Source organism: Lampetra fluviatilis, chromosome 8 (genome assembly GCF_964198595.1).
Source record: "Lampetra fluviatilis chromosome 8, kcLamFluv1.1, whole genome shotgun sequence".
NCBI classification, from domain to species: Eukaryota; Metazoa; Chordata; class Hyperoartia; order Petromyzontiformes; family Petromyzontidae; genus Lampetra; species Lampetra fluviatilis.
In genome coordinates this window covers 13,636,458-13,663,089 of record NC_136282.1, presented here as the reverse complement: position 1 = coordinate 13,663,089, position 26,632 = coordinate 13,636,458, and the positions used below count along the sequence as shown (strand labels likewise).

At 47.6% G+C, this 26,632-nt stretch overlaps 1 protein-coding gene across 8 annotated transcripts in view; it reads left to right on the top strand.

The window, feature by feature from the left end:
* The window catches only part of LOC144933913 (diacylglycerol kinase zeta-like), a 236,031-nt gene extending 212,799 nt beyond the window's left edge, over positions 1 to 23,232 (top strand). For all 8 annotated transcript variants that reach the window (XM_078859216.1, XM_078859221.1, XM_078859215.1 and 5 more), the window contains 6 exons: positions 10,406 to 10,431; positions 10,574 to 10,611; positions 11,117 to 11,237; positions 13,128 to 13,164; positions 14,058 to 14,157; positions 17,577 to 23,232. In XM_078859216.1, the coding sequence (XP_078715342.1) occupies positions 10,406 to 10,431; positions 10,574 to 10,611; positions 11,117 to 11,237; positions 13,128 to 13,164; positions 14,058 to 14,157; positions 17,577 to 17,693 (439 nt within the window). In that variant the 3' untranslated portion in view covers positions 17,694 to 23,232. The remainder of the gene's footprint in view (positions 1 to 10,405; positions 10,432 to 10,573; positions 10,612 to 11,116; positions 11,238 to 13,127; positions 13,165 to 14,057; positions 14,158 to 17,576) is intronic.
* The last annotated feature ends 3,400 nt before the right edge of the window (positions 23,233 to 26,632 follow it).

Here is a 26,632-nt window from a genome sequence, read left to right as displayed (position 1 = left end):
CTGCAGTGATGAGGCGATTAGATCCAGAGTCATACAGGAACGAGATGGATAGCGGCATTGCGATTCCGCGAGGGGTGGTGACAGTGTGGGGCGGCAGTGGATAGAGCATCGGTGATAATGGTGATCGTGATGTTGATAATGTATCAGGTGATTTTGGGAATGCGAAAGTAACATTGTGCACAGACACGCCGCCCGTTTGTCCCTGTTGTGACTATTTTACAAAAGTCACCTGGGTATGCGACTTCAAATTTCATCTTAAGCAATACATCGGTGTTGACAGACTTGTGTCATCTCAGCCGAGGGAGCTGTAAGTATGGTTTTCGTTGTTTACACTTTGCTGCGCGGCATCGCGTAAGCTGAACATCGTCGCGTTGGCGACAACCATCGCGATGCGCTAGCGGCGCGCTTTCCCGCGAAGCTAGCGGCCTCGCGAGCGCTACGCGCTAGGCGCACCACGAATTATTTACTCGTGGAACGCTCTCTCACCCCGGAGCTCTCGCCAGCCGGTGACAAGATCGATGCCTGTGGACGGGTATCCGAGATTGACCGGTGGCGGCTCAGGGCCAAGAACTGCGGCTCGTTGTGGCACGGCCGAGGCCGCCCGGCCGGCCCGTCCTCGCGTTGCCAGGCGTGCCGGGCGTGCCGGGCAAGGGGGAGTGATTCCGAGCGTCGATGCTCTGTGACGGTAGCTGGATTGATGGCCTTGGCCGCTCCGTCCGTCCGTACGTCCGCCGCTTGATTTTGTTGCCTCGTCACGTCTGCACTCGCACTTGAGCCGCGGGGAGAGAGGAGCTCCGTTTGGAAGGCGTGACGCCGGCGTGGCAGATGGCCCGAGACTTCGAGCGATTACCCGACTTCATTCATTTTTCACTGCGCGCTTCATTTCAACTTTTTCGAGGGGAATGTTCTGCTGAGAAAAGGGGCACAACTGCAGATGCGGCCATCTGTCTCCGCTGGAGCAGGTGGCATTGCTGCATTATTTAATCATGCCATTATAATTTTAGCTTACAATTCTATTCCGTGCTATTCCGGTGGTGGATGGGAATGCTTTATTATCGAAAGAATATATACAGTATTTTTAACAACAAATGTGAAATGCTGTAACATGCTGGGAGAGCAAAAATAACCTGGACTATATGTTATCAGCTTTTTCCAGATTGTTCACTGCATACTTTTTTTCAAATAAAAAAATTAACATTCACCTCCGCTCTCCTCTGTTAACGATAGATTGTAATTGCGTGATCGTGCAGATGAAGAGTGAAATTAATTGTGGTGCAGGTGTGTTTTCTTGATCAGGTCAAACAGCTGCTTGTAGACTCAATCTGTTGGCAGTGCAGTCTCTCCTGATATGTGCAACACGAGAGCTTTGGAAGGCATCAGTCTGCCCTGCTGGGGCCTGCAGTCGTGCAACCCGTCCTGCACACAAGTCAAGCTGGCACCGGTTGCCATGTGAATTTGGGGTATTTCAAACGGATAACAAATTCACATTGGTGGCCATCGAATTTGAGTTTCAAACACAGAGCAGGCAATTATTTTCCGTGGGCAAAAGCAGGGATAGAGAAAGAGCGGAGAGGCAATTAAAATACTATGCTTCGACTTTATTCATGATATTTGTGCCCATAGCGCATTTGAGCAACGTGGGCTATTGCTTCGTCGATTAGTATTGATTCCTGTGGTTGCGGTGCATGCATCATATCTTGATCGTAACCTGCGGATTGAAACAGCGGGGAAAGATCCTTACATTGCCACAACTCTGTCTACCCAGCTGCGTAAACGGATGCGCCGCAGTTAGTCGTTAGGCAGGATGCTTGTGGTGGGGTGAAAAGTTGTGGTTAACCCCCACCACTTCTGAGACGGCTGGCTTAGGAGAGTAAGCAATGCAAAATCCCTGTCGAGGGGATTTCCGGGGCTCTTATCGAGTGGAGGAGCTTCCGCCGTGAGTGGTGTTAAGAGAGAAATTGGCGTCTTAAATTGGAATTGGGACGACGAGTTGCGATCGTTCGTGGTATCGGGGAGGTTGTGAATCGGTGAATCCAGTGCTGCTGAACCAGCTGGGTAGGATGGCAGTTAACAGACATCCTTCTGAAATGCCTGTGGGCGATGTTCGTGATTCTCGAGGATGCACCATATGCGAATCTTCGTTGCGGTTTTCAGGATATGCCTGACCACGTGGTGATGCCTTGGTGAGCTGCAGATGCTTAAATTCAGTAAATACATTCCCCCAGCTTGAGTACGTGGAAAAATGCTGAGTCTCCACAGCTCACTGGCACTGACGGATGACTGTGAGTTCAGAGAAGGGTAGTTGTTCATTGTGCTTCTAATAATTTACTGCTGCCATCCAGATTTATTATTGAAAGCAAGTTCCACATGGCTAAACAGTTGCCTTTTATTTTTGGCCTTTTGAAGCACGATTTATTCAATTGAGAAAAATATTTAGTGGGATATTGAGTTACTTGAACAGCACGCTTAATTATGTATTTAACAAAGAAGAAGAAAAAAAACACGAGTTATTTCCAATACGTACTTCAGTTCAAAAGTTAAAAATGTGTCGAGACTGGTTACGTACTTTTTAATTTCATCAACAGTGTGGTCACTTGAATGCAGTCAGTCATGGGATGTCATGACCAACTGCATTCTGGGTGAAATGAGGGAGTTCCTGTCGCACCCTATCCTAACAGCGTGCGCTATAGATGCTGAACGTTCCACGTGGACTGCTGTCACCTACATTGTGGCGGCTCTATTAGGAGTGTTTATGGTTGGATTTATAGACCGTTGAAATGCAGCTGCATCTCGCCATGCTGTGCAGAACAGTGGACATTTTATCGGGAGAAAGAGTCATTCAGTCAAAGGCAGAGGGGGGAAAAGGCAGGTCTTGAATAGGGGTGGGGAATTGACAGCACGGACGGCTGGGGGAAAGCAGCAGAGGAGAATGAGCGACCTCCCACTAAGCAAAAGTGGGCTGGGAAATGTTACAGAAAGCCTTGGTTGCTGGAGCGAGTGTGGTGGGCAGTGGAGTGAGATGAGAATTGAGAGATCGGAGAGTGCATGGAGGTGAGTAGAGTGAGGTGAGCAGTAGGAGAGTATTTGGAGGGAAGTAGATCAAGATGAGGAGGGAGAGAGGTAGGCAGGGGACGGGTGCTTGGAGGAAATTGAATATGCTGATTAGTCCTATCTTGAAAGTTTCTTGGACTGGATTCAGTGCCGGTGGGAACTACGATGTGAGTATTGCAGTGATGAGGTAACGTTTACGAGTGAGTTTAGAGATGAGGGATTTGGGATGAGCGTGAAGGAGACCATTTGCTGTCGTCCAGTCGGGATGTGGTGAGCTCAGGTCTCTAGGTTCATAGTACGATACACTACCCAACAGCAACATATATATATTCTAATTGTTAAACACAAGTTGTTAGAAAGCATTTGGAATGCAGGTATTGTGAGCTTGAAAAAATCGATAATTATAATCAATGAATGGATGTGCCATTACTCCCTCGAGTGTAAGCTTCCCAGCTAAATGAAGGGTAAACTTTAAAGTCTGGCTCCTGGTACTTGTATAACTGACGCTATGTCATAAAGTTCCAAACCGGCGAGACGTTCCCACCGTTTCTTTGTCTGCTTTTCTTTTTCCACGGAAGTGTAAATTAGGAAGCTTTGTTGTCGGGAGAGATTTTTTTTCTTCCTCTCTCGAAACGAGCGAGTGTGCAGATGCAGGACCGCGCTAAGTTTGTGTTTCACTGCAAGCGCCTCCGACCTGGCCCTTGCATATACATATATGTCTAGTGTGCACCGTACGCGAGTTGAGATTGCACTTTCTGCCCCGTTTAAATGTGGCCACACTCCATCGGAGCTCCTCGGGCAAACTCAGAGCTGGCTCACCCCACTCCCCCAGCCCCATTTGGCTTGAGTTTGATGTTTTACCCTGGGACTCTTTTTCGCGAAATGATCCCTTTTTGAATCTACTCAAAAAGATGTCAGAATGATTGGCTAAACATCGTCATAATCAACATTGGCTGATGTTTCGAACAATGAAACGCTACTTGTTTGTAAGTTGGGCATAGATGTTGTTTATGAAATTCAGCCTCACTGAATCAACTTCATCTATAGAGTTGACACATTTTCTGCCTTTCTTTTACATGAAATGAAACCGAAATGCATTCCACCTCCAACCACTGAGAGACCGCATTAAAGTCTCGTTTGTGGAACACTTACCATTTTTTTTGTTTCAGCAAGCGTAGTAAATTCTACGATGCTCATTTTTCTTTTTTTGCTGAGGACGTTCTTTGGACCGAAACTGTTTAGCGTCACTGGAGTATCATTTGCAACCTTTATTATGCCAGGAATGGGACGGGTGATGGAACACACGCACCCTGAATGCATTAGGCCAATTCGTTGCGGCTGCAGGGAATGCGGAGGGAGCCCCCCCTCCCCCCACCAAGTTACGAGCACGAGGGTGGGGGGGGGGTGCAGCTACACTGGACGTGGATCGTTGTCCCACTAGCGGCGAATGGGGTCCTGTGGTTATTTTTTTTTATAATTACAAATGAAAAAAATATATAACTGGTGTCATTTTAAGCTATCGCACTTAAATAGAGGCCGGGGAAGTATGAGTTCTTCCATAATAGAGGTTTTTGGGTTAGATCGCGTAAATATGAATGTCGCTAAACCCGCCACCACTAGACATAGCCGATTAGTAAGGTTTGTCATGTAAATAAAACATGCCATTTGGTTACTAGTACAGTGCACCGGTGTGTTGGAGAGTAAACCCATAACATTTACAATTCGAGTACTGTGACGTTTCGCCAGTAATTACAACTGGCATCATCAGGCGACAGCCAGAGTTGTGGAGTTCTTCATACGTTGGTGACCGCTGTCAATGTTGTGTATCGCCAATGTTGTTTTTGTCTGGCCATCGAACAAGGGCTGGTCACCGCGTCGCGCACTTTCAGATGCACTTCTGGGGCCGTCTGGAACGCTCTTCCTTCCGATGTTAGGAAGCCACTGGAGCTGTGCACTTTTACATCATCGTCTAGATTGAAAACTCATTTCTTTATAATCGCTTTTTGTGTTTAGCTGGTCGTCCTTCCTCCGATTGGCACGGTTGGCTCCGTATGGTGGTGCGAAATAAGTTCAACAATGCTTAGTTTAAGATTTACAAACAAGGTCGGAGAAGTTGCACCCCCTAACCTCATCATGGACAAGAGTAGTTCGACCGCACCAGAATTGTATTCGGGGCTTAATTTGTTTGGGAATATTTTCTGGGGGTCCCAAAACTTCCTGGATCCTCAACAGGAGGTCGGGCACGGACATATTTTTTTTCTGGAGCTCAGCCCTGAACAGCTCCAGCATCAAATGAAGCCGTAACTATATAAAATCCACACGACTAGCGGCTGCTCACTCGGGTACCGAGTTTTCTGCCTGCATACAAACCCTGTGTTTAACTCTACCCCGTGAACAGCATAATCAGCATTTTACACGTCTCCTCGCAGGAGGGGAGGGAAAACGCTGACCCTGCAATGGCAGGAGTTTTTTTTTTTACCCCCAAAGCTAAACATGTCGTCGGTGTCCAGACACCCACGACACCCACGGTAGCGCAACGCAAGTTGGGCCTGGCAACGTCTCACTCGCTCGCCCTCTCTCCGTCTCTGGCTCTCCGCGGGAGTTTTGGTTTATTACCGAGCTATCCGAGGCAGGCTTTCTGCGTATTGTTACACCGTGACAGTTTTACGGGCGTCCTTAAGCTCCGTAACTGCATTGGAATTTTTGTCCTGCAAAAGCTGCGTTTTTTTTGTTTAAAGCCTCTCCCATACGTCCACACGGATCGCTGGTGCCCGCCGATCGTTGGCGTCATACACCGGCGGCTGTTGGCGTGCGGACAAAAAAGCTTCAGCCAAGAGACTTATGGTCTGGAACGCGCACCAAAATGCGTGGCCGTTGAATACAATAAGCGTTTAATCGTCCCCCTAAGCAGAATAAATTATCAGTCATAGTTTTCTTGCTGTTAGGAAAATAAATAACGCCGATATGCCTTTTCTTTGTCCTGTCTTAAAGGATTTAAGTTGGCGTTGGTCCATATTTCAGCGGAGTAAATTATTTATCATGCAATGCGTGATGGGTTAATGCTGTAATTGCTATGAACATAAAACGTTGCACGGTATTAAAATGTACGTTGAGGTTACGTTTATTAGTCAGTGGTGGCACGCACATTTTTGTAGTTCTATACAAACATTACTGGGAACAACAGATCATCATTTCCCCAGAGTTTGTAGTTTGCCAAGGTTTACACAACAGCATCGCGGCAATACGTTCTTCGTTTAACTAAAACTTTTTGTTTGTTAGTTATTCATGTTAAAGGAAAACATAATTAGCTCCACTTGCATCATTAGAAGCTCGTGCTGCCCCATTTTAATGTGCGTTGTTGGTAATGCGTTGGCCATTGACTGTCCTCGGCTTACACAGACTCAAAGTTAATTAAGCTAACACAACTGGAAAAGGAATCCCACTGCATGTAAGTAAATTGCATTACAGGGCACCTGCGACCCGTAACCCAGGTCAGCTTTCCAATCAGTTACCAGTTTGTTTTACCACTGGGCTGGGGAGTCTCGGTGGAGGGGGGCCAAAGTGGTGGGGTGGGGTTTGGGGGGGAGGGCGCAATGGACAGGGGGGGTAGGTGGAGAGGTGGGGGGGGCGTAGGTGGTGGGTAGGTGGGGGGTAGTTGGAGATAGATGGGGGTAGGTGGGGAAGGAGGAGCACTTTGCTACATTTCAACACCTCCCGCACGTGTGCTGCTGCCGGTGTAATGTTTCAAACAACACACAGAAACATGTACAAACATCGCTCGGCCTTTGTGCCTTTTGAAACAACCACAGACAGGCTCTGAAGAACTCCACCGTGGTCCTCTTAGGTTCCCATAAAAAACAAATTTTTAGCAAATGTGACCGTCAGCAGCAGCGATACAGCGATGGACAACCGTAGACTGTTTTTGTCCTTACTAGGACTCATCAGTACAGTGCAGTCACCAATGCTCACTGTGGTGTAATGGTTAGCGCGCCGGATTTGCAATCCAGAAGTCGCTGGTTCATTCCGATCTCCGCCGCGCGGCGCCTGAAACAGTGGGACGGTTTCCTCTCCGTCCACCCGGCACGCTCCGAAAGGACGCGACTGCGGTCCGTCAACGACCGGCTTCCACGTTGGCCAAATGCCCTCCAGAGGGATTCTCTCGAGCTCGCTCTCGCGGAGGCCCTTCCGACCAGCGGTGGCACGAGCAAGGGATCGCAGAGCGCGCACCTCCTACCCTTTCGCACGTGGGCACCCTGCCCATGTGGAGTCTCTGCTCTGTGCAGGGCGGCCGATGGCGTTAGAGCCAGGCAGTCCCCGTTCATTGTAAGTTATCGATTGCTCGACCCGATTGTCGTTAATATTATTTTGGGTTCGATCGCTCGACTAATCGGATTACACGTGGAGTGACGGGGGACTAAGGGGTCCCCGTGGCCTGTTCCCGTGCGTGTGTGCCGGCGCAGTGTCACCACCGGCGTCGTCGGCCGTGTCACGACGGGCATGGCGGCCGGGAGGGGGGTTTCCTGCCTTCGGGAGTCAGGACTTGGTGGGGGGAGGGAGGGGGCGAACGCCTTTCTTCACAAGAGGCTCGAGGAATCGACCACGAAGAAATACGTGGTCGATTGCACTTTTTAGTCATTAATCGACGAGGAAAAGTAGCCGGAGGGAGTGCCATCGCCCCTTGGCACGAGAAAGCTGTCCTTTCTCATGCCACCCTTGCCCCGCCGCCCGTCCCCCGAGAAAAATCCACGCGACCACGGGGAGAACATGCAAACTCCAAATATACAGGCATTGTATAATTGGATGAAACCCACGACCTCCTGTATACCAGGCAAGGTAGTTAACATCTCGCCATCTTGGCACCCTTAAACTGGGTTCTCAGGGATACCGAGTTGATGGTCTCAATCTGGTCAATTACTCCACAACAAAACCATCAGCTTAAAAAAATACAATCTCGCCGTGAACATTAAGTGACAATCTCATAGTGGCGTGTGTGTGGGAAAATGTGCCCCCTGTTGTGTAAAGATTTTAAAAAGGTCACTTGAAGGGTTTTTCAGAAGAGGCTCTTTGAAAATATTTTAACGCAGCCGTTCTCAGATGCGTGGGAATCTGCGCTCGCTCCTCTGCAAGACTTCCACGAATAAAGTCGTGAAAAAATATGCATTTTTATAAATTCGTGATTTGGTATAACATCTTAAATCCTTTAGTCCAGGGGTAAGGGCATTCTATAAAAAAAACATAAAGCTGGGGAAAAAAACTCATAGACACGCCGTCTGCCTCTGCTGCACACAGATAGGTCACTTGGAATGTTTTATTCCGTAGCCAAATTAAGAGTTATGTTTCCTTAACCTTCCAAATCACATTTGGCAATGAATGTATGACAAAAAAAACGCAATCCAAAAAGTCTATTCAAAACAAAGTGCGATGTTACTAAGTGTCTGTGGTCCTCTGTTCCTGGCCCAACTTGTACAGCACGCACATCCATCATACAGAGAGGCAGTATCTGCAAGTAATCCTCCGACACTTGATAAATTCTCGCCACTTGGTCGACCCATGTGGAATTATCTGGAAGGGAATAAAATTAAAAGAGTCCCCGCAGAGTCATGTAAGTGAGATTGTCTCAGGCTGCGCATGAGCTGAGAAACCTCCAAACTCGAAATATATATTTTTTTGAATCCTCATGACCCCTTTGGTGCAGCAGCTGCTTTTTTCTCGGTTGATACTGAGTGCTCTGTATTTTTTGGGGGTGGGGAACGAGAGGTTGGCGGGAGTGGGGTAGGTCGGGGGTGGGAGGGGTGGGTTCGTGATTTCTTTTGCCAAAATTTCCTGGCAAGAGAGTATTTTGCTACGTTCAGTTTTGACTGAGTTGAGCAGATTTGGAAGGTTCGAATTAAAGAGTTAAATCTGTCGAGAGACAGACAGACGCCCTGGTCTGAGCCATAATTCTTTTGTAAATCGAGTACGTGCGTACGAAGAATCGTGCGCAGCGCAGCGCGTTGCGATCGGGTTACACATCTGGTTTTCGCTCCGTGAAATTTCCAGGGCTAGGACTCAGGTTCCGTCAAGCCATGGGTTGAAGCGCTTATAATGAATCGTGAAATGTGGGGGCCGAGAGTAAATATCATTGTAGCTAATTGCGGCCTTTGCAGTAATTGCAGTGGTAATAATTTGGTCGTTTCTCCCAAATAACTTAACACTGTAATTACGTTTCGTGAATTGAATGTATGGAAATCGGGGTTTTTACCTTTTTCTCTCCCAAAAAGCTTTTAATTTGAAATGCAATTTGGAAGGTGTCACTGCAAGTTGTATTGAAATAATTAACTTATAAATGTCACGGAATCCGAGCCGGCAGAAAATGAGGGGGCATTGTCCTCAGGTTGACTTTTGAGGGTTCCGCACAATCACCCCCACAACCGATTGAGATGTTTCTCCCGCGCAGTTAACCTGCCCACGCGCGCGCGCCTGAATATTAAAAACTGAGGCGCGTGCGCCCGAGTTTGTCGCAAATCGGTATCGGCACTCTGTTAATCGTCGCGCTTTCCTGGAAATGTGCGAAGAGTGGCCGCCGAATCGGGGCCACGCGGCGCCAGACGATGCAACAAGCACGCCTAAACAAGCGCGGGCCCCTTTTCCAGCGGCTCAAGCTTCATTAACTGTCTCCGAGTTGAATGGAGGTCGAGGCGGGGAGTGCGAGCGGGCGGGGGGAGGCGGAGCGCGAGGGAGGCCAACCGTTGGCCCCCTTTACACATGCAGATTCGCGTCGGGATCACGAGCGCGCGAGCGTGGCTTAAAGTGCACGCGCTTCGAGGCTCTCGCCCGTTTTTGGACGCCAGATTAATAGCACTCTACGTCTCCTGGGAAACGCACGAAAAAATTGGGCTTTAAAAGCCCACGCTTTCAGCTTGATTTTTGAGTTTCACTTCAAGGCTTTTTGGTGTCATCCATTGTGCCAATCTTACTGTTTTTATGTCAATCCACCCCTGAACGCCCCCCCCCCACCCCAATAGAAAAAAAATTACTACAGAGTCATTTGTGGTTGTTGTTCCTGTTGCTGCTGGCTTTGTGTGGCGTTTGTGCCGGTTGTCCATGTTTACGTGATGCCCTCTTGATGCTTTTTTTTTTACATTTGTTTTGGATTTTGCATTGATTATGTATACAGATAGGTTACTTATCTATCAGCATGGCGCAGCAGATGTAGGCTACACCGATTTCATGATAGATTTTCGCAGTGCAGAGTTGAAATCGTTTAAAATTGAATATTGCGTTTGCGTTGTGAAAATTCCTAATTGACCATCAGAAAGATACCTGCTGCTTCATCTTGTGAACTCATTGTTTTTTTGTTACTCTTTGGTTCTAGGATTACATTCTCTTCTGAAGACTCGGGTAAGACTCTCGTTTGGAAACATACACATTTGCCTTCGAACATGATGTTTCATAATCCGTTTCGTAAAACTGCGTGTTTTTTGTCCTCAATGTAATTTATTTCCACCTTTCGCACACTTCTCCCCCCGCCACCACGGTGCAGATATCATGTCCGCCGCGAGGATAGGAGACTATGAAAAGGTACGCCGTCACCTTTATGTTCGACTGACGCGACGCATGTAGCTTGTCCGCACGAAGCACTGGAGGCAAGGGTTGTTGGATCGCACAGATGTTGTGAGACTCCCTTCCCCTGCGTGCCTGGCTCGCCAGAAGAACGCAATATTGCAAATGTGGCCTCTCTCTGTTCCATCTGTGTGGGAGAGAGTGTTGCCGCCGCTTGCACGCGTGGATTTTCTCCGGGCGTTCTGGTTTTCTCCCACATGTAAATACTCATTAATTGGCCAAACACATCTTCATACGTAGAGGACTGCAGAGCTTGGGCAATTGTTGGCGTCGGTTCACCCCCTGGGTTGCCTATACCGCCTGTCTGTGGTTCCTCCTCGTGCCTCGTGAGTCGTTCTCTCATCGAGAGTGAGCGAATTATTATTAAGCCGGACCGTCAGGAGCTCCTGCGAGCTCGCGAGTCATCGCCTCGCCGTGTCCTTGGTCCGTCGGTGCCAGCGTCTCCCTCCTGTCTGCACTACAGTTCCTCGACGCCTACAAGAGCGGCGAGGCCATGCTGACGACGGACTCGGCCGGCTGGACGGTGTTGCATCACGCGGCGAACCTCGGGCACAAGGATCTGGTCCGATTCATCCTGAGCAGTGGTAAAAGTTACATTAATAACGAGCAGCGGCAATCTCCGCGAACACACACTTCTGAGCCCTAACTCTTCAGAGTCGTAGTCTTCCTTCTGCAGTTGTTGGAATGTTTTTATTCCACCTCGGTTTTTTATTTTATTCTTCATTCTCTGGAGCGAGGTAGGAGAATAGATTATGTCGAAAGAGAAAGCGACAGGGCCTTTCGTTGAAGTCTGAATAATTCACAAGCGGCGCCTTCGTGTGCCCTGAACATTTTCCACGGCAAAGGCTGTTTTATTTCTCCCCTTGTGGTCTCGTGTGATCCGGACCATCTTTATCGTCCTCTCTCATTACCTTTCCTCTTCCTGTATCGCGTTTCCTCGTCGCTTGCCTTCGCAGCTGTAGATCTCGTTTGGGCCCTATGTTCGTTTCCGTTTCTCTGTGCCTCCGTGCCATTTCTGTTTCAATCATTTCTGCACATTTTCTTTCCTCCACCCCCCCCCCCCCACAAAAGAAAGAAGGGGCCCCTGGGCAGTTTTGTTCCTCTCCAATCACCCCCCCACCAACCCGCTTTGGTGGCCTAAATAAAAGCCAAATCAGGAGCCGCTAGATCAGGCTCTCGTGGGATACACGATCACAATGCCGCAGACGTGAATGGGTTGGGGGGGTTGTTGGGGGGGGGGGGGGCGGTGAGGAAGGGGTTGGCACGAGAGGCACGTCTGCGGGAGGGGCCCTAACTGGCAGGTGGAATCGGAGAGATTAAAGGCAGCAGGTCAAAGAAAGAGTCTCGCAAGCGATCCGTCAGCATCCCGGCAAACTGTCCCCGCCGTTTCGCTGCCTCGCGCTTCCTCCAGTGAGGCTCTTGTTAATTTTACTTGGGGGAGGGGGGGGGGATCCGTACCCGTCGTCGCTCAAAATTGTTTTGGCAGACGAAGGTAATCCTGGAAATAAAGCGTTGTTTGTTTTTGTTCAGTTCTCTCTGTTCGGCGCTTCATTCCACAGTGGCTTAACCGAGGTACCCCGCCGCCACCGCCTCGTCTTAATCTCTCTCTACTTTTTCTGTAAAAGTCCCGCCACAATTTTGGGAAATTATTTGAAGCTCATATAAGGATGAGGATTTGCTTTTTAATAAACGTTTAATCACCGCTCGGTATTGTGTTACCTCAAAAACGCGTCTCTATGCTATCCCGTTAGTTTTAAATATATATTTAAATTTTACCGCAATGAATATTATTGCCACTTAACAAAAAGTGCCTGTTTAAACTAACCTCTGGAAATCCTGTGAGAAGTGGAAAACATTGTTGCGAATTAGGGTACGAACGAATGCCATGCATACGAATGTGTCTATTACCTCATTAACTCATTAAGATGGTCACATGACTCATTACCTCATTAAGATGTCACGTGACCAGGTATGCCTATTTAATGGCACACCCTATCGGGTGCCCAGTACAATGAATACCGCAGGGAATAGATGGCCGCCTGTGCCTATTCTTTGTGCTGCACAAGTATATTTGTGCCTCACTGTCATTGTTGAAAAAAACCACGTTGGCCTTACAAGAATTGATCTGTGCTTCTGTGTCTCTTCAAGTACAACAGTTGCCGCTGTTTGCTACGAAACGATGGTGACGTCACCACGACACTTGTGCCAAGCTAGAGGCACTTAGAGGCCACGTAAAGTTTGGAAAGCTCGCTGGCAGGAGGTCACAGGACAGGCCGAGGTGTTATGAGTTGACTGACTGAGATGAACGGCTAAAACGTGCTACTTTTAGCCGTTTCCTGTACCTCCTGTTAACACGGTTGGCTATGTACGGTGCGAAAGAAGTTCAACATATGTACGTACGTACATAGCCACCCGGCGGCGAGCAAGCGTCGATCCATGATCGGAACACAACAAACCTTTTTATCTGTTTCTAGGCCCGTCAGAGCTGTTGGACATGGCTGACACGGAAACGTAAGTCAATCGACCGCATTGCGCAGAACAAGACACGAATGGGTGCAATTACCATACCACCCCCCCCCCCCCCCGTGTAATATTTAAATTCACGGCCTTTAAGCTGATACACGGTTTCCCCATCCTTGTCCATCAAAATCATCAGCGCAGTAATTGAACGGCGGTTATTGTATTTTGTTAGATAACGGTAATTGGTCTTCCGTTCATTACCGTCAGCAGATTGATGTCGCGACGACGGCGTCGGGCTTTGTGGTCTGTCGCCCCGTTCATTTTGAAGCCACAGCGTGAACGTGGCTTCGCTGTCGAGGCCAGGGATGAGAAACCTTTCCCCTGCGGGGAGGGCTGCAGTGGACTTGCAAGTCGTGTCCATACGAGAGGGCCCTTACGGCGACAGAAGCGACTATGAACGTGCTAAAATTAGAAACGGCTTTTGTGTGCCAGATCGAAAATATTGCCCTCTAGTACCCGATTAGCGTGGCTGAGAAGCTTTAAGTGATAAATAAATAGAGTTTTCTGAGTGGTAGCCCTCACGTGACCCCGGGGGCAGTGTGTAATGCAGTCGCGGGCCACAATCACTCCCGTGAGCCGTATAGTCACCAACTCCTGGACTAGGCCTTGTCCAGGCCATGTGCTAAGTAGCCTCCATGTGTGGGTGTGTGTACACCTATCCATCCCACCACCGTCTTACCACTTTTTACAAACACGTTTCTCTCTCTCTCTCTGTACAGAATCAGAATCTTTAATTATCCTGGAGAAATCCAATGAGCTATGAAGCTCTTTCTCACGTATGTCCAGTAGGGGCACCAGGTCAGCAAGTTGCAATAACACTCATCCCCTGGCCCTCACTCCCCCACCGCACCCCCCTTTTCCCCATTCTCCCCTTCTCCCGGCAGTGGTGAAACGGCTCTGCACAAGGCGGCTGCCCTCCACCACCGGACAATCTGCTACTACCTGGTGGAAAAGGGTGCCTCGCTCATGAAGACAGACTTACAGGTGCGGCTTTCACCATCAGCGGTCATTTACTGAGCGTGGAACGATTTGGTTACCCCCCATCTCCCCCCCTGCTCTCGCCGCTTGGTGAATGGTCGTGGTTTGGCATTGCGAGTCAGCGTTTGTAGAATCGATTGTTCTTCGTTGCGGTGAATGCAGTGCGTCAAGTGGCTGGAGCGATCACGTGAACCAATTGCGTATATAATTCAGATGTATGTGTACAGTCATTTATCAATGCACCTCCGATTAACGCAGTTGGCTACGTGTGGTGCGAAAGAAATTCAACATACATACGTATGTACAATGCACTGTTGGATAAAGGCCTCCGTAATGTAGACCGTTTGACCATACTTCACCATGCTGGTCAGTCGGGCAGTTGGACCAGGAATGATTCAGACATCGCTCGCGACTGATGTTAGCCGTGGCCAATGAATTTAACTCGGATCGCCAGATTTATCGCACAGTGCGCTAACCACCTCCTTTTGAAGCCTTATTTGAAACTAAATGTCACTGATGCCACTTATAGTTTTATAACGTGCATATGATTAAAAACAGAAAAGTGTAAATATTTCCGCTGGCTTCATTTCCTGAGGAGGACCAGCTGGCCCAAAGAGATGGGGGTTATTTTTACAGACATATCCATTTTATTTCTTCGTTATGAACTTATGCTCAATCTGCTGAACCGACAAAAAGCTTCAGGTCCGGCACGTGAGGCAGAGTTTTTTTTCCTGCCGAGCCAAAGCGGCGGCCGCGGACGTGAGGCGACGACGCTAACTCACGAGCCAGGCCAGGCGACGGCTCCGCCGTGAATTGACGCGTCCGCCACCAGCGGGATGACGCCGCAACCCAACCCAAGTGCGCCCACTACCTCCGTCCAGCGGCAAAAAAAACACCGGCGCCGGCCTCTTGCAGGCCCGCGCCGAATCCGGCACTCGTTTTATTTTTTTGCCGTCGACCAAAAATCGCTCCCCGGGGGAGCCCCATCGGGTCGTATATCTCTGAAGCTGAGCGCCGTCGAGCGCCGCCGAGCCTGGTCAGTACTTGTGTGACACGGGAGACTGCTTGAGTATGCAAGCTGTCGTAGAGGCCCCGGCTAAGAAGCGGACGGAAAATGGCAGTGCAGCGACACGATTTCCTGAATATGTCTTTGCGCAGCTTTGAGTGTTAGCTCCTCGTGTGCGTTGGGTTTTTTTTCTGCAGGCCCTAAAATGTTCTCCCACATGAACCCAAGCGCTTGTTAAAGGAAAGAGCCAGACAGCCAGATGCAGGACCCTCTTGAGAAATTATTATTGTGATTCATTGAGACGATCTTGCTGCAAATAATGGGCATTGTGAATGCTATTTTAATTGGTGCTGGAGTATTTTAAACCTCTCTGATAGGATAATTACATCGCTGTAAGAAATACCTACACCTGTGCGCCCAGCTGCTATTCGAATTGATTACTGCAATTTATACCATTTATAAAATTACAGTACTCAAAATGCCGAATTAAATCATTACGCCCAAAAACCCAAGAGGATGTAAGTAACCTATTGCTCGCATTAAAGTCGTGGTCTTGAAGCTAATAGACTGTGAAATTAAAAAACATGACACAGGGAATACGAACCGGACCAATTGAAAACAAATGTGACCTGCCTGGAGAAAAGGCTGAAACAACTTCCTGTCTGAAAATTCTAGCTAATCCGGCGTGACAACAGAGCAATGGGGCTTTATGTCATTCTGCAGCGCCGCAGTTGTGCGTTTTCCACACGCGTATGTATTGCATATCACGTGTTCGCTGAACGCTCTGTAAAGGCGATTCACCATTCCTGTATGGGACAATGTTGAACGAACCATTGTGAGGTTTTTTTTGTTTGGCAAGAAAAACGAAAGTTGCAAGAGAGAAGTTGAGATATAACATTTAACCGTAAGTTCCCACGAATGAATGTACCCTGGGGCGACGATCGAATGGACAGGTCTTGATCTCGTTGAATGCGCACGAGGGTGGAAAATTACATCGACAGATGTGGCTCTACATGGGGTAGAGGTGGGGGGGGGGGGCATTGGACACAGTTCAGCGATCACACATCGTCGCTGTCCCCGTCGTCTGAAAGTTCAAGCAATCTCTCAAAACGTCAAAGTGATTTGCTGCTCAAATGAGCACCGAGGAAAGTCCTCGTCTCCCGTTGGCAGCCCTGAGCCACTCGTGGAGATTCCACATTTCTCGGACGGGTGGAGAGTCTTTCCGTAGGACAGCCGCTGTGGAATTCCCCACACAGTGGTAATCATTATATTGACCCCCAAAGGGATGATAGGATGAGGCAACCCCCCCCCCTCGCCTCCCTGCGCTCAACCAGGATTTGAACTCTCAACCTTCCGATAGCGGGCCGCTTGCTCTGCTGCTGAGCCATCCGGCCGGATTGAAGCAAATCGTGACTGGAACTTTGGTGGGTGTTTTATTTCGTTAATGTAAAACGAATTACGTCGTTAGACATCCATCTGCAGCTGATGTTGAGATGTCGAAAATGGCTTGAGACGTTTCAGATTTCCCCCAGTGAAATATGTATTTGCCTAACCTTGACACAATTACGTAATAGAATCAATATATACCAATGGTTTGTTGAATAACCATGAGTAATTACGTAAAATATGTAGTTGTGAAAGTTTTTTTTTTACATGGCCAGTTGACCCGCGGGGAGATCAGAGGGCCGAGCTGATACTGCCGAGAACCTGAGTTCGAATCCAGGTCTCATCCACCCTTGATAAAACCGGGTTCTCAAGTGTCGCGAGTTGATGGTCGCAGTGTTGTCACCAATGACTGCACACACACACGCAACATCATGTCAATCTTTTTTTTATATTTTAACATTCATATGACCGAATTTCACCCCCATGTGAATAAACGTATTTATTGGCTGACATGTAATGGTCAATCTTTGCAGGGCATATTTATATAACGCCTGCCCCGAGTCTATATCGAGTTATTTTGACAAGAGCTCAGAAGCAGTTCTGCGACATCATCTACTGGAGTCGTTCTCTGACACACGGTGATGCACTGCTTAGCTGCAGAGTTCCAAATGTTTTTTTTACGTTTTGTGGAATTATGCCGATAGCGCAATAAAAAATAGAATTGTTGGAAGAGCACATTATTTTTAAACTTTAAAACGATATATTTGTTGTTCTGTTGCATAAACAAAGAATACAACTTTGGAGACTGGTGACAGTGTGCAGAAGCAGATGCTGGAATGTCCCTGGATAAATAAGGGCATTATTATGATCATCATCATCCGTATTTTTTCGTTAACACTGTAATAACTCAGAAGCAGTGGGCCCTCTTTTAGCAACGTAAAAACTGCGCCCTCCTCCTCCCCCACCGCCGTGTCGTTACGATGCTTTGTAATTCTCCGTGGCCTCCTTTTTCTGCTTCGATACCGCCTGCTAGGGTAACACGCCGCAGCACAAGGCTCAAGAGGCCGGAGACCCGGAGCTGGCCGCCTACCTGGAGAACAGACAACACTACCAGATGATCGTGCGTGAGGACCAGGAGACGGCCGTATAGCCGGCGCCGGTGCCGCTCTCGCGAGGACGGACGTTCTCCATGAGATTTTTTTTGCCACGATTGGGCAGGAAAAGGAGGCTGACGTTTTATTCAGAAAACGAGTGTATGTTACAGAGCGACGACGCGAGCGTTGGGTATAATGAGACGCATTGTAAAGGGGAGCTGATTAAAAAAAACAAATTTAAAGTTTACATGTTGCACTCTGCGGTAGAATGGAAAATCACTCTTCGACTCTCCCCCCCCAATGGAATCATATTTTAAAAATGGTGATGCAAAGGCTCTGATGATGATGATAATAATGATGGATGATGTGACTAGTTTATTTTTTAAACGAAGATTTAATCAATTTCCTCTTTTTACAGCAGCTTTTATTGATGAAATGTTGTATTTTTATTGCAATGGCGACGGAAGTAAAAACAAAAATGACAAGAGCAGCGTAAAGAATGTCAGTTCTCTTAAATCTCTCAGCATTTGTCGACAAAGTTTTGTTACAATATTCAGTGGCTTTTTTAAATTGCTTCGATATTTATGTTTATCCTGGTGTAAAGTTACATTCGAGTAGGCTAATTATGGTGTCATTATTTATAAATAATAAAGAATAAAACGATGATTTTTTTAGGTGATAATTTTTAGATCGATTTTACAGTCATTCTCTACCTTGTGAAGTTACAGGAAGTGCGTTCGCTATGGTTTCGCACATTGCCTTTCAGGTATAGTTGAAGGATATATAATGTATTTCTCTTTGCCATAGCTACTAGTGTACGCTTTGGTGTAAGAACGTTTGGGACCAGATTTATCAAAGGTCCCCGTTGTATAGTGTGTTGCACCCATGTACATTTTTAAAGAGTGGATTCACTTTTTAAATCTTAGCTTCTCGTCAATGCACATCTTCACTCGTTTTCTTTTAGATGTCTCTACGATTGATCCACGTCAATTTTCGGTTTGAAATCAAACGGTAAGTTATTGTTTTACATCAGAGAAGGAGAGAGAGGAAGAGAAAAAAAACCAAACACACTTTGAGATAACTCAAAGTGTAAGGTGAATCTCTCGCTGCCCTGCAGTGATAGCCAGGAGCAAGGAAAGTCAAACATTGGGTTTTCTGGTGGTAAACTCTTCTGCCCGGAGGAATCCTGGAAGCGCGCGGCTGGATGCCCAGGGCAGAATAACACGGGAGGGAGGGAGGGAGGGGAGGGGTGTTCCTTATTCATGACAAAAATAACATACTCATTGTGGAGCCCTCTTTTGTGTGAGGGCCAGGGAAAATGTCTCCACGTCTATGCCCGCCCGCCGACCCTCTAGATGGGGCCCCGGTGACAAAGGTGCCATGGAAGACACTGAATTTTGTCAAGTCCTCAGGTGCTTTTTTTCTGCCGGCTCTTTAAACGCACGCCGCACTGGGCCAAAGACCATTAATACACCTGGGACGCTTTTCTGGCAATCTTAGCAGCCAAATCGTCACCGGCCGTGCACTTACTAATTAACAACTATAGCAACTTGGTACAGCATGGCAGAGAGTGGCAATGCTCTGAGTTTATTTGAGGAGTGTGTTTAGTGAGTAGAAAAAAATATTCGTCGACAGAGCACACAACCTAGGATTATCATGTGACCTCTGTGTGAGATGTGATTGGAAGTTGCCCACTGGGGATCCGCAATCAGATTCATCCATAATTGGGCAACTGTTTTTTTTTTTACAATGAGATGCGGCAAACCATTGCCAGTGATGATTTTGCTGTCAAATACCGCCCATAAATTGCCTTCGCGTATTATGATTGTTTAGGCTTTCTTCTGACGCTCAATCTGTGCTGTGGTTAAATTCGATTAATTTCCAAAAGGGCACGGAAGGAGGGTTCTGATGATCGTGATGTGTCCAAATGTGTGACCTTGAGTGCAGCGAGGTGTGGCTGCGATGGGGATTGACATGTGGGAGTCCTTTGCTTATACTCGGCTTGGGACATCCAAGCAGATGGACGGAGCCCAATTTTCGTGGACTAGCGTCCATCACAGCGGGTGCTCACTACCGGCATTTTAAACATTGCAGTGACAGACGTTTATTCTCCTTTGTTGTCGTCATTGCCTTAAGTTGATTGGTGCATATTTAACTGCATATAACTATACACGCTGTCATTGTTTTTTTTGGGACTTTTCACGCATATTTTGGGGTTTGTGTCCTTGGGCGAGTGGTGAGTTTGGCGGTGCACGGGCGTCCACGGCTAAATAGAATTCAAGTTCGTAAAAGTAATGCCGAAAGAAAAATAAAGCGAGAGCTACATCTGGGAGGGAGGGAGGCAGGCTCCAGCCTGCACTCGTGCCAGTAGCGCCGTCATTGCCACTCTCCTCAAGGCTTTGTTCCCGTGATGTCGCCGTCTCGAGATCGCCGAAGCGAGTCGTCGAGCGAACGATGAGCGAGCGACTGCGCTCTTCGGCGAGCCCCGCGGCTTGCCTCACTCTTCCCCCCCCCTCAAATCGACTCTCGGTTCCGTCGGATTCGCAATTGATGTTTTTTTTTTTTACGCGGCTAAATCTAACGGCATCACGTAAACACAAAATGTTTTAATTTAGAGCGAGCAGTTTGCGTCGTAGGTGGGGCGGGCGAGCGAGCGGACGTGAGACAAGAGCGGTTTCTATGAGGTATTTCGTTGGGTTGTAAAGAGCGACTGGCTTGCGGCGAACAGAAGGATCGACACCAAATCCAACGCCAGCTCCGTTGAGTTTGCTTACGTTGCTTCGCCCGCGAGTTGGCGTCGTGTCAACACATTTGATTTCTCGTTTACATTTAGCAGAGGTGTGGACTCGAGTCATGTGACTTGGACTCGAGTCAGACTCGAGTCATGAATTTGATGACTTGCGACTCGACTTGGACTTGCATAACAATGACTTTGTCCCACCTATGAGATGTGGACTCGAGTCATGTGACTTGGACTCGAGTCAGACTCGAGTCATGAATTTGATGACTTGCGACTCGACTTGGACTTGCATAACAATGACTTTGTCCCACCTCTGACATTTAGCCTTCGGTTGCACATCATTCCCGCTGCTTGTGTTCCGCATTAACACTCCCGGCTAAATGATTGTTGGACTGCATGCCCGATCATTGACGCAAACCACCTGTGGTGGCCTTTCTCTCCACCACCCTCGCCCTAGCGCAATGACTTTTTTCTTTTAAACATCCATGTTAAGTGTTTTCTTTTTATTTTCTATGTGGTGCAATACGAAATGATTGCAGCTCTGTGGGCAGAGATTAAATGATATGGAGGAAAAAAAAAAGTTGCTGTGTGTTTGCTGACTCGTTGGGAAGTCTGACTGGCATCTGTCCCGCCTCCCTCCCTCCCTTCTCTCCCCACTCAAAGCTCCAGTTGTGCATTGGAGTTTTGATTCGAAATCGCGCGCGTGTTTCTCTCACTCGGGGTTGCAGTGCTGACCGCACCTGGCTGTCGGCAACCGGGCCCCGGGAGAACTGACGATCGCCGACGTTGGGAGAGAAACGACTGCGATGTCGCTACGTCCTCCGATTAGCACGGTTGGCTGCGTGCGGGTGCGAAAGAAGTTTGGCGTACGTACATGGAACGTGCGTAACGAATGAGAGTTAGTAGCTTGCACGATCTGTCCCTTCTCCGGGGTAGGAGGAAGAAATATCTGCAACAAAAAAAAAGTGTTTGCAAAAGAACTGTTGATATTTCTAGTTTTTATTTCGTGTGTGAGGAGGAGGAACAATATATTGAGAACCACTTTTTTTCTAAAAGGTCGAAATGACCAAATGTTGAGGGGTGTCTTTGTATCCGCTTGTAAATGCCAGTGGAATATATTTAATGATGTTCCAGTTGACTATTGACAGAAATGTAAGATTTATTCTGGGGATACTCCTAATATCCCATTTTATAAATGTGCGTTTGGCATTTCTGGTGGTAAATATCACCAAGGCATGGGCCAGGGCCTCGATGTTGATTTTCTTTCCAGCAATTTTTCTGTGAATATAAAACTTTTTTTTTATCGTAGTTCACTACACATCCATAAACAAGAATAATTATCAAACGAAGGCTCGTTTTTTTCAATTGCAATTGCGCGTCTTTTCGACAGACTGTAGCTCATCACTCAATATTGTTAATTGTGTTGTGACATAACCAGTGAACTTAATAACAAATAGCTCTAAGGCTGCACAGATGACAACCAAAGCCGTCGGCTCAATGAATCGCTTTGACTTTGTCGAGTTTTAATCGTGAAGCAGCAACCCAGTAAGCATGGAACGTTGCCTCGACGCTGCCTCAACATTGATCCAACGGTTCCCCAACGACACGTAAACGTTAGCCCGACGTTGCACGTTTACTGGGAAGAATGCTAATGGATGTAATCTGTTGGAACCGCTTCAAGCACTGGGGCTAAGCCTTTTCACATCACGTGTTAAGTGGTAGCATTTATTTTGACCTATTGGGAAAAGTGCCCCCACATTAATGGACTCTCCTCTGCCTATTTATAGGCAAAGCCGACTGTTGACCCCCTGCCATTCTGGATTTCGTGAGCGATCAGCTCAGCGGTGGCTGCTCCTTGCTTCTGGGGAGCTCACAATACAGACGATTGTGTGGCTGATGCACTATTTAGATGTTGACAAAAATGGCAATCGGCAAAGATAGGTCAGTTTTGTTATCGTCGGCCATTGCTGGATTAAGGCCTCCCCACACTGCCACCATCCCTCACGGTCCCTTGTTGCCACAGTCTTATCTCGCTCTTGTACATCAGCTGATCTGTGCACTCCGTCTTCCTTGGTGGTCGTCCTCTTGGGTGATGTCTCTACTTTGGCTGCATTCTGTCGTCAGTCTCATGTATCGGCCATCATCCCATCTCGTGATAATAGATCCTGCCCTTTCCCACTGACTTTCCCGAGCAGTCATTGTGTCTCCAATGTGAGTCTCGTCCCTGATCCACGTGAATTCTCTTTCTGTCTCTCAGGTCAACTCTACTCTTGCATCTCTGCCGTGTGGTTGCCACACTTTTCAGCATTTTGTTCCGTTCTTATTTAATAATCAGTCGTCATCGTGAGTAATATGCACTAATGGGGACGTGTCATTCAGGCACATTGATGTGTTTCTCTTTATTTTTCAAATTAATTTCTACAAATTCAATCCATCTTGGCCTTGTCCATCTCTTTATTTCATCATTATGCTTCTGATCCGCTTCTCGGTAATTTTATCTCGCTACTTATATTCTGCTATTGTTTTCCAGTTGTGTCTCCCCCAGATATTACTTTTGTCATTTATATTACCAAAATAATTATTGCTGGACATTGGAATTTTTTTTAAAGCACTTTTCAGTACGTGGGCGCAGGTCAATCATCGACCGAATTGAACATTCTTACAGAATATTTGGTGGTGGTGATGCCACGGCTGCCGCTGCTTCTTCGTTGGCACTGGTTCCCGAGAACAATTAACATCAACAACATTTCAACACATTCGTCAGTGACAATGTGGCTTTAACAAGAATATATTATCTGTGACGTGATTAAAATGACATCGAGTGACTTGCTGAAGTCGTCGTGATGCGCTCTTTAGGGGTTGTTTCTGTCCATCACTGATGTTTGCAGCGTTGATGAGTTGAAGACGTCAGTTTAATTAAAAATAAGAGCTGTGGAAAAGAGAAATTGGCCTGCACGACTGAGAAAAAGGAAATTAATATCGCTATGCTTTCAGAAATTAATTATGCTCGTCGCCAAATATATATTAGTTACAGCCCTTCATCAATCTACTGTTGGATGAAGACCTCCCCATGCCAAGTCAGCTATGGGGAGGTGGGGGGGTGTTTGACCATACTTCACCACACTGGTCGTGGGTTGGTGAAGGGTGGATTCGTCAGGAACCGATTCAGATATCGCTCGGCATTGATTTCATTGATGATATCCATGGCCGGGAATTAAACTCGGATCACCGGCTTTGAAGCAGTGCCCTAATCACTTCACCACCACTCCCCCCTGATTGGTTCTCACGATAATATGAATTACGTGGCCGCCTCTTAATAGACTGCGTATGTAAGTGCGCCATTCGTTCTGAAAGATGTCTCTGCCACTCATCTCACACCTCCGATTAGCATGGCTGGTTACGTCGGTGCGAAAGAAGTTCAACACATACATCTCAAGGATCCGCCTCTTCTTGTATTCTTAGCAAAATTCTCACCATTTTTTTCCATTTCCACCACGGATGGCTGTAGCCTTCCCCATTTGAGTCGCGCCGTTCTGTCTCGTGCGTTCGGTGGTCACCCGCCCAACCCCTGGGCCGTGAAAGAAGTGTGGAAATCGTCAGTGCGGAGTGCCGTTAGCCCATGGGGTTGTCGTCGTCCCCCCCCCCCCGCATGAAAAAAGTTGGACTCGTCGCGGTGCGGAAATCGTCAGTGCGGATTGCTGCATGCTAAGTTTAATGGGACGTCACTCAACTCGCAGAAAGTCCATAATAAAGGGGGGGGGGTGTTGGATTCCATAAATATAAATGTGTCGTTAACCCGCCACCACCCGACGCAGCCAATGTACGATGTAACCCCCCCCCCCCCCGCCTTTATTATGGATAATATTGATCGAGAAAGCCTGCAACGTACTTGCAGTGCAGATGGAGAGGGAGTTGCCTTGGCAACTGCGTTGCTGATTCCTTCCCTCTGAGCCCCGACAGAGCCGTGGAAGAGGCTGTTAGCTATCGAGTCGATGTCTCTATCGGCGTTCAGGCCCGGACACGTGTAAATTAAACAAACTAATGGTTTAATTACTCTTGATAGATAAAGCACGGCGGGGTGGGTCCTTACAGCCAGTCCCCTCCCCTCCTCTTCCCACTTAGAAGGCAGTCCAGCACTGGGCTCAGTCCACGTGGCAGTGTGGATCATCCATTGGGTCTGGATTGAATATGTCTCTGTGTGTCTTTCGGTGTTTATCCCCCTTGTACGAGTGGTGGATTTTCGTCAGGTACGCCAGTGTCCTCCCATTGAAGCTAAACACTCGTTGATGGCACTGGACATGAATCCCAATAGATGTAACTACACACAAACGGCTGCTGTGTTGTTTGTATATATATATTTTAAAGTGCTCAGCGTTATCCAGACCGGGACTCATCAGTAGAGTAGAGTCATTGATGTTCCCTGCTACTGTATGCCTCTGGGAGGCAGGACCCTCCTGAAAAAAAAAAGTCTTGAAACTCGGTGACTTTATCATGGATAAATGCCACGAGTGACATACAATTAGCAAAGCCTCACTGAACACTTCTTTGTTTAAATTAAATTGGTTACAGATCACAAGGTAGAACTCGAAAACCAGTCTCAGTTCTCCGTGCAGCATTCTCTGGTAAATTTTTGGGAATATCAAATATATTTTGCCTCAAGTCCATTGAGTGTTCCATCAATCATCACGGCTTCTCCGCTTCGCATTAATAAACGAAACTATTTTATTTTACCAGGTAAGGCCCACTGAGCTATTTGACTCTTTTTTCAGAAGTCACCTGCCCACAAATGATAGCTCAACGAAGTGGCTTATCATCACGTGGACATTTATAGCTGGCGAATACTCCAAACGCACGTTGATTCTAAACGTGGAGGGGGAAACCGGAGGAATCGGAGAAAATCCACGGGGAGAAGACATGCGAACTCCAAATATACAGCAGCAGGCGTATGTGCCATTCACACCTGAGGTCAGATTCTGCGATGCGCAATGCGCTCACGTTTCATTATATCACGAGGGCACAGCGGTGCACGGGGAGGAGAGAGGGGAGGGGGTCGGGTGATGGTGGCAGAGGAGTGGAGAACGGTCCGCTTAGGGATAATCCTCTGGGCGAGGGAGCGCCAAGACCTGTCCTTGACTGCAGATTTGACGCAAAGCTTGTGCCTGTCTCACTTCAGGTGACGGCTACTCCCTGCTCGAACTCCTTCTGTCACAGCGTGAAATGGGGGGACCCCTCTGAGACATTTTCAAAATAGCCACATTTGTGACGCCTGCCTACCTTGCCTGTCAATATCAACCACCGTTCACTTCACTGAACAGTCATTAACACCAACCCTGCATACGTATGTTGAACTTATTTCGCACCCTACGTAGCCAACCGCGTTAATCGGAGGTGTGGGAGTAGGACAACAAACGAAGCACAAAGGCAGTTTTGAAAAAAATATTTTAAAAATGTAGATTTAAAAGTGCATAGCTCCAGTGGCTTCCTAATATCGGAAGAAAGAACATTCCAGACGGCCGCAGAAGTAGATCTGAAAGCGCGCGATGCAGTGACCGTCTTTGTTCGATGGCTGAACAAAAAGCCGTTGCGAGGATGACATTATCCCTACAGCTGTCGCTAATAACCAACAATTTAAAGCTTTCGTGACTGCAGGGATTCATCTTCTTAGTTCTTTCGGTAAAGTCACGTAGAATGGAAACAATAAAAATAATAAAATAAAACATAATAAAATATTTCTCACGACGTTTCGGCCACAACGCAAGCAGCCGTCATCAGGAAATATTTTATTATGTTTTATTTTATTATTTTTATTGTTTCCATTCAACGTGATTTTACCGAAAGAACCAATCACGCGGCCTGCTCAAGCCAACTCACTTGGGTGCCACGGTGGCGAGATGTTAACTACCTCGCCTGGTATGCAAGAGGACGTGGGTTTGATCCCGACCCTGACGCCTGCTGTATATTTCTAACCACCAATTGATGAAAGACTCCACCACGCTGTTTTGGTCATGGAAGTTGTTTGACTAAACTTCGCCACGCTGGTCAGTGCAGGTTGGTTCAGGGGAGGGACGTTTATTTATCACTCGCCACTGATGTTAGCCGTGGCCGGGAATCGAACTCGGCTCACCGGGCTCAGAGCACGACGCACGAAACCACCGCCCCACCGTTCTGCGTTCCGCTGTTGTAGCTTTGTTACAAATCGGGGAACGCATCACTCAATGAAATGTAAATGACATTCCCTCGAGAAATTGATGCCGG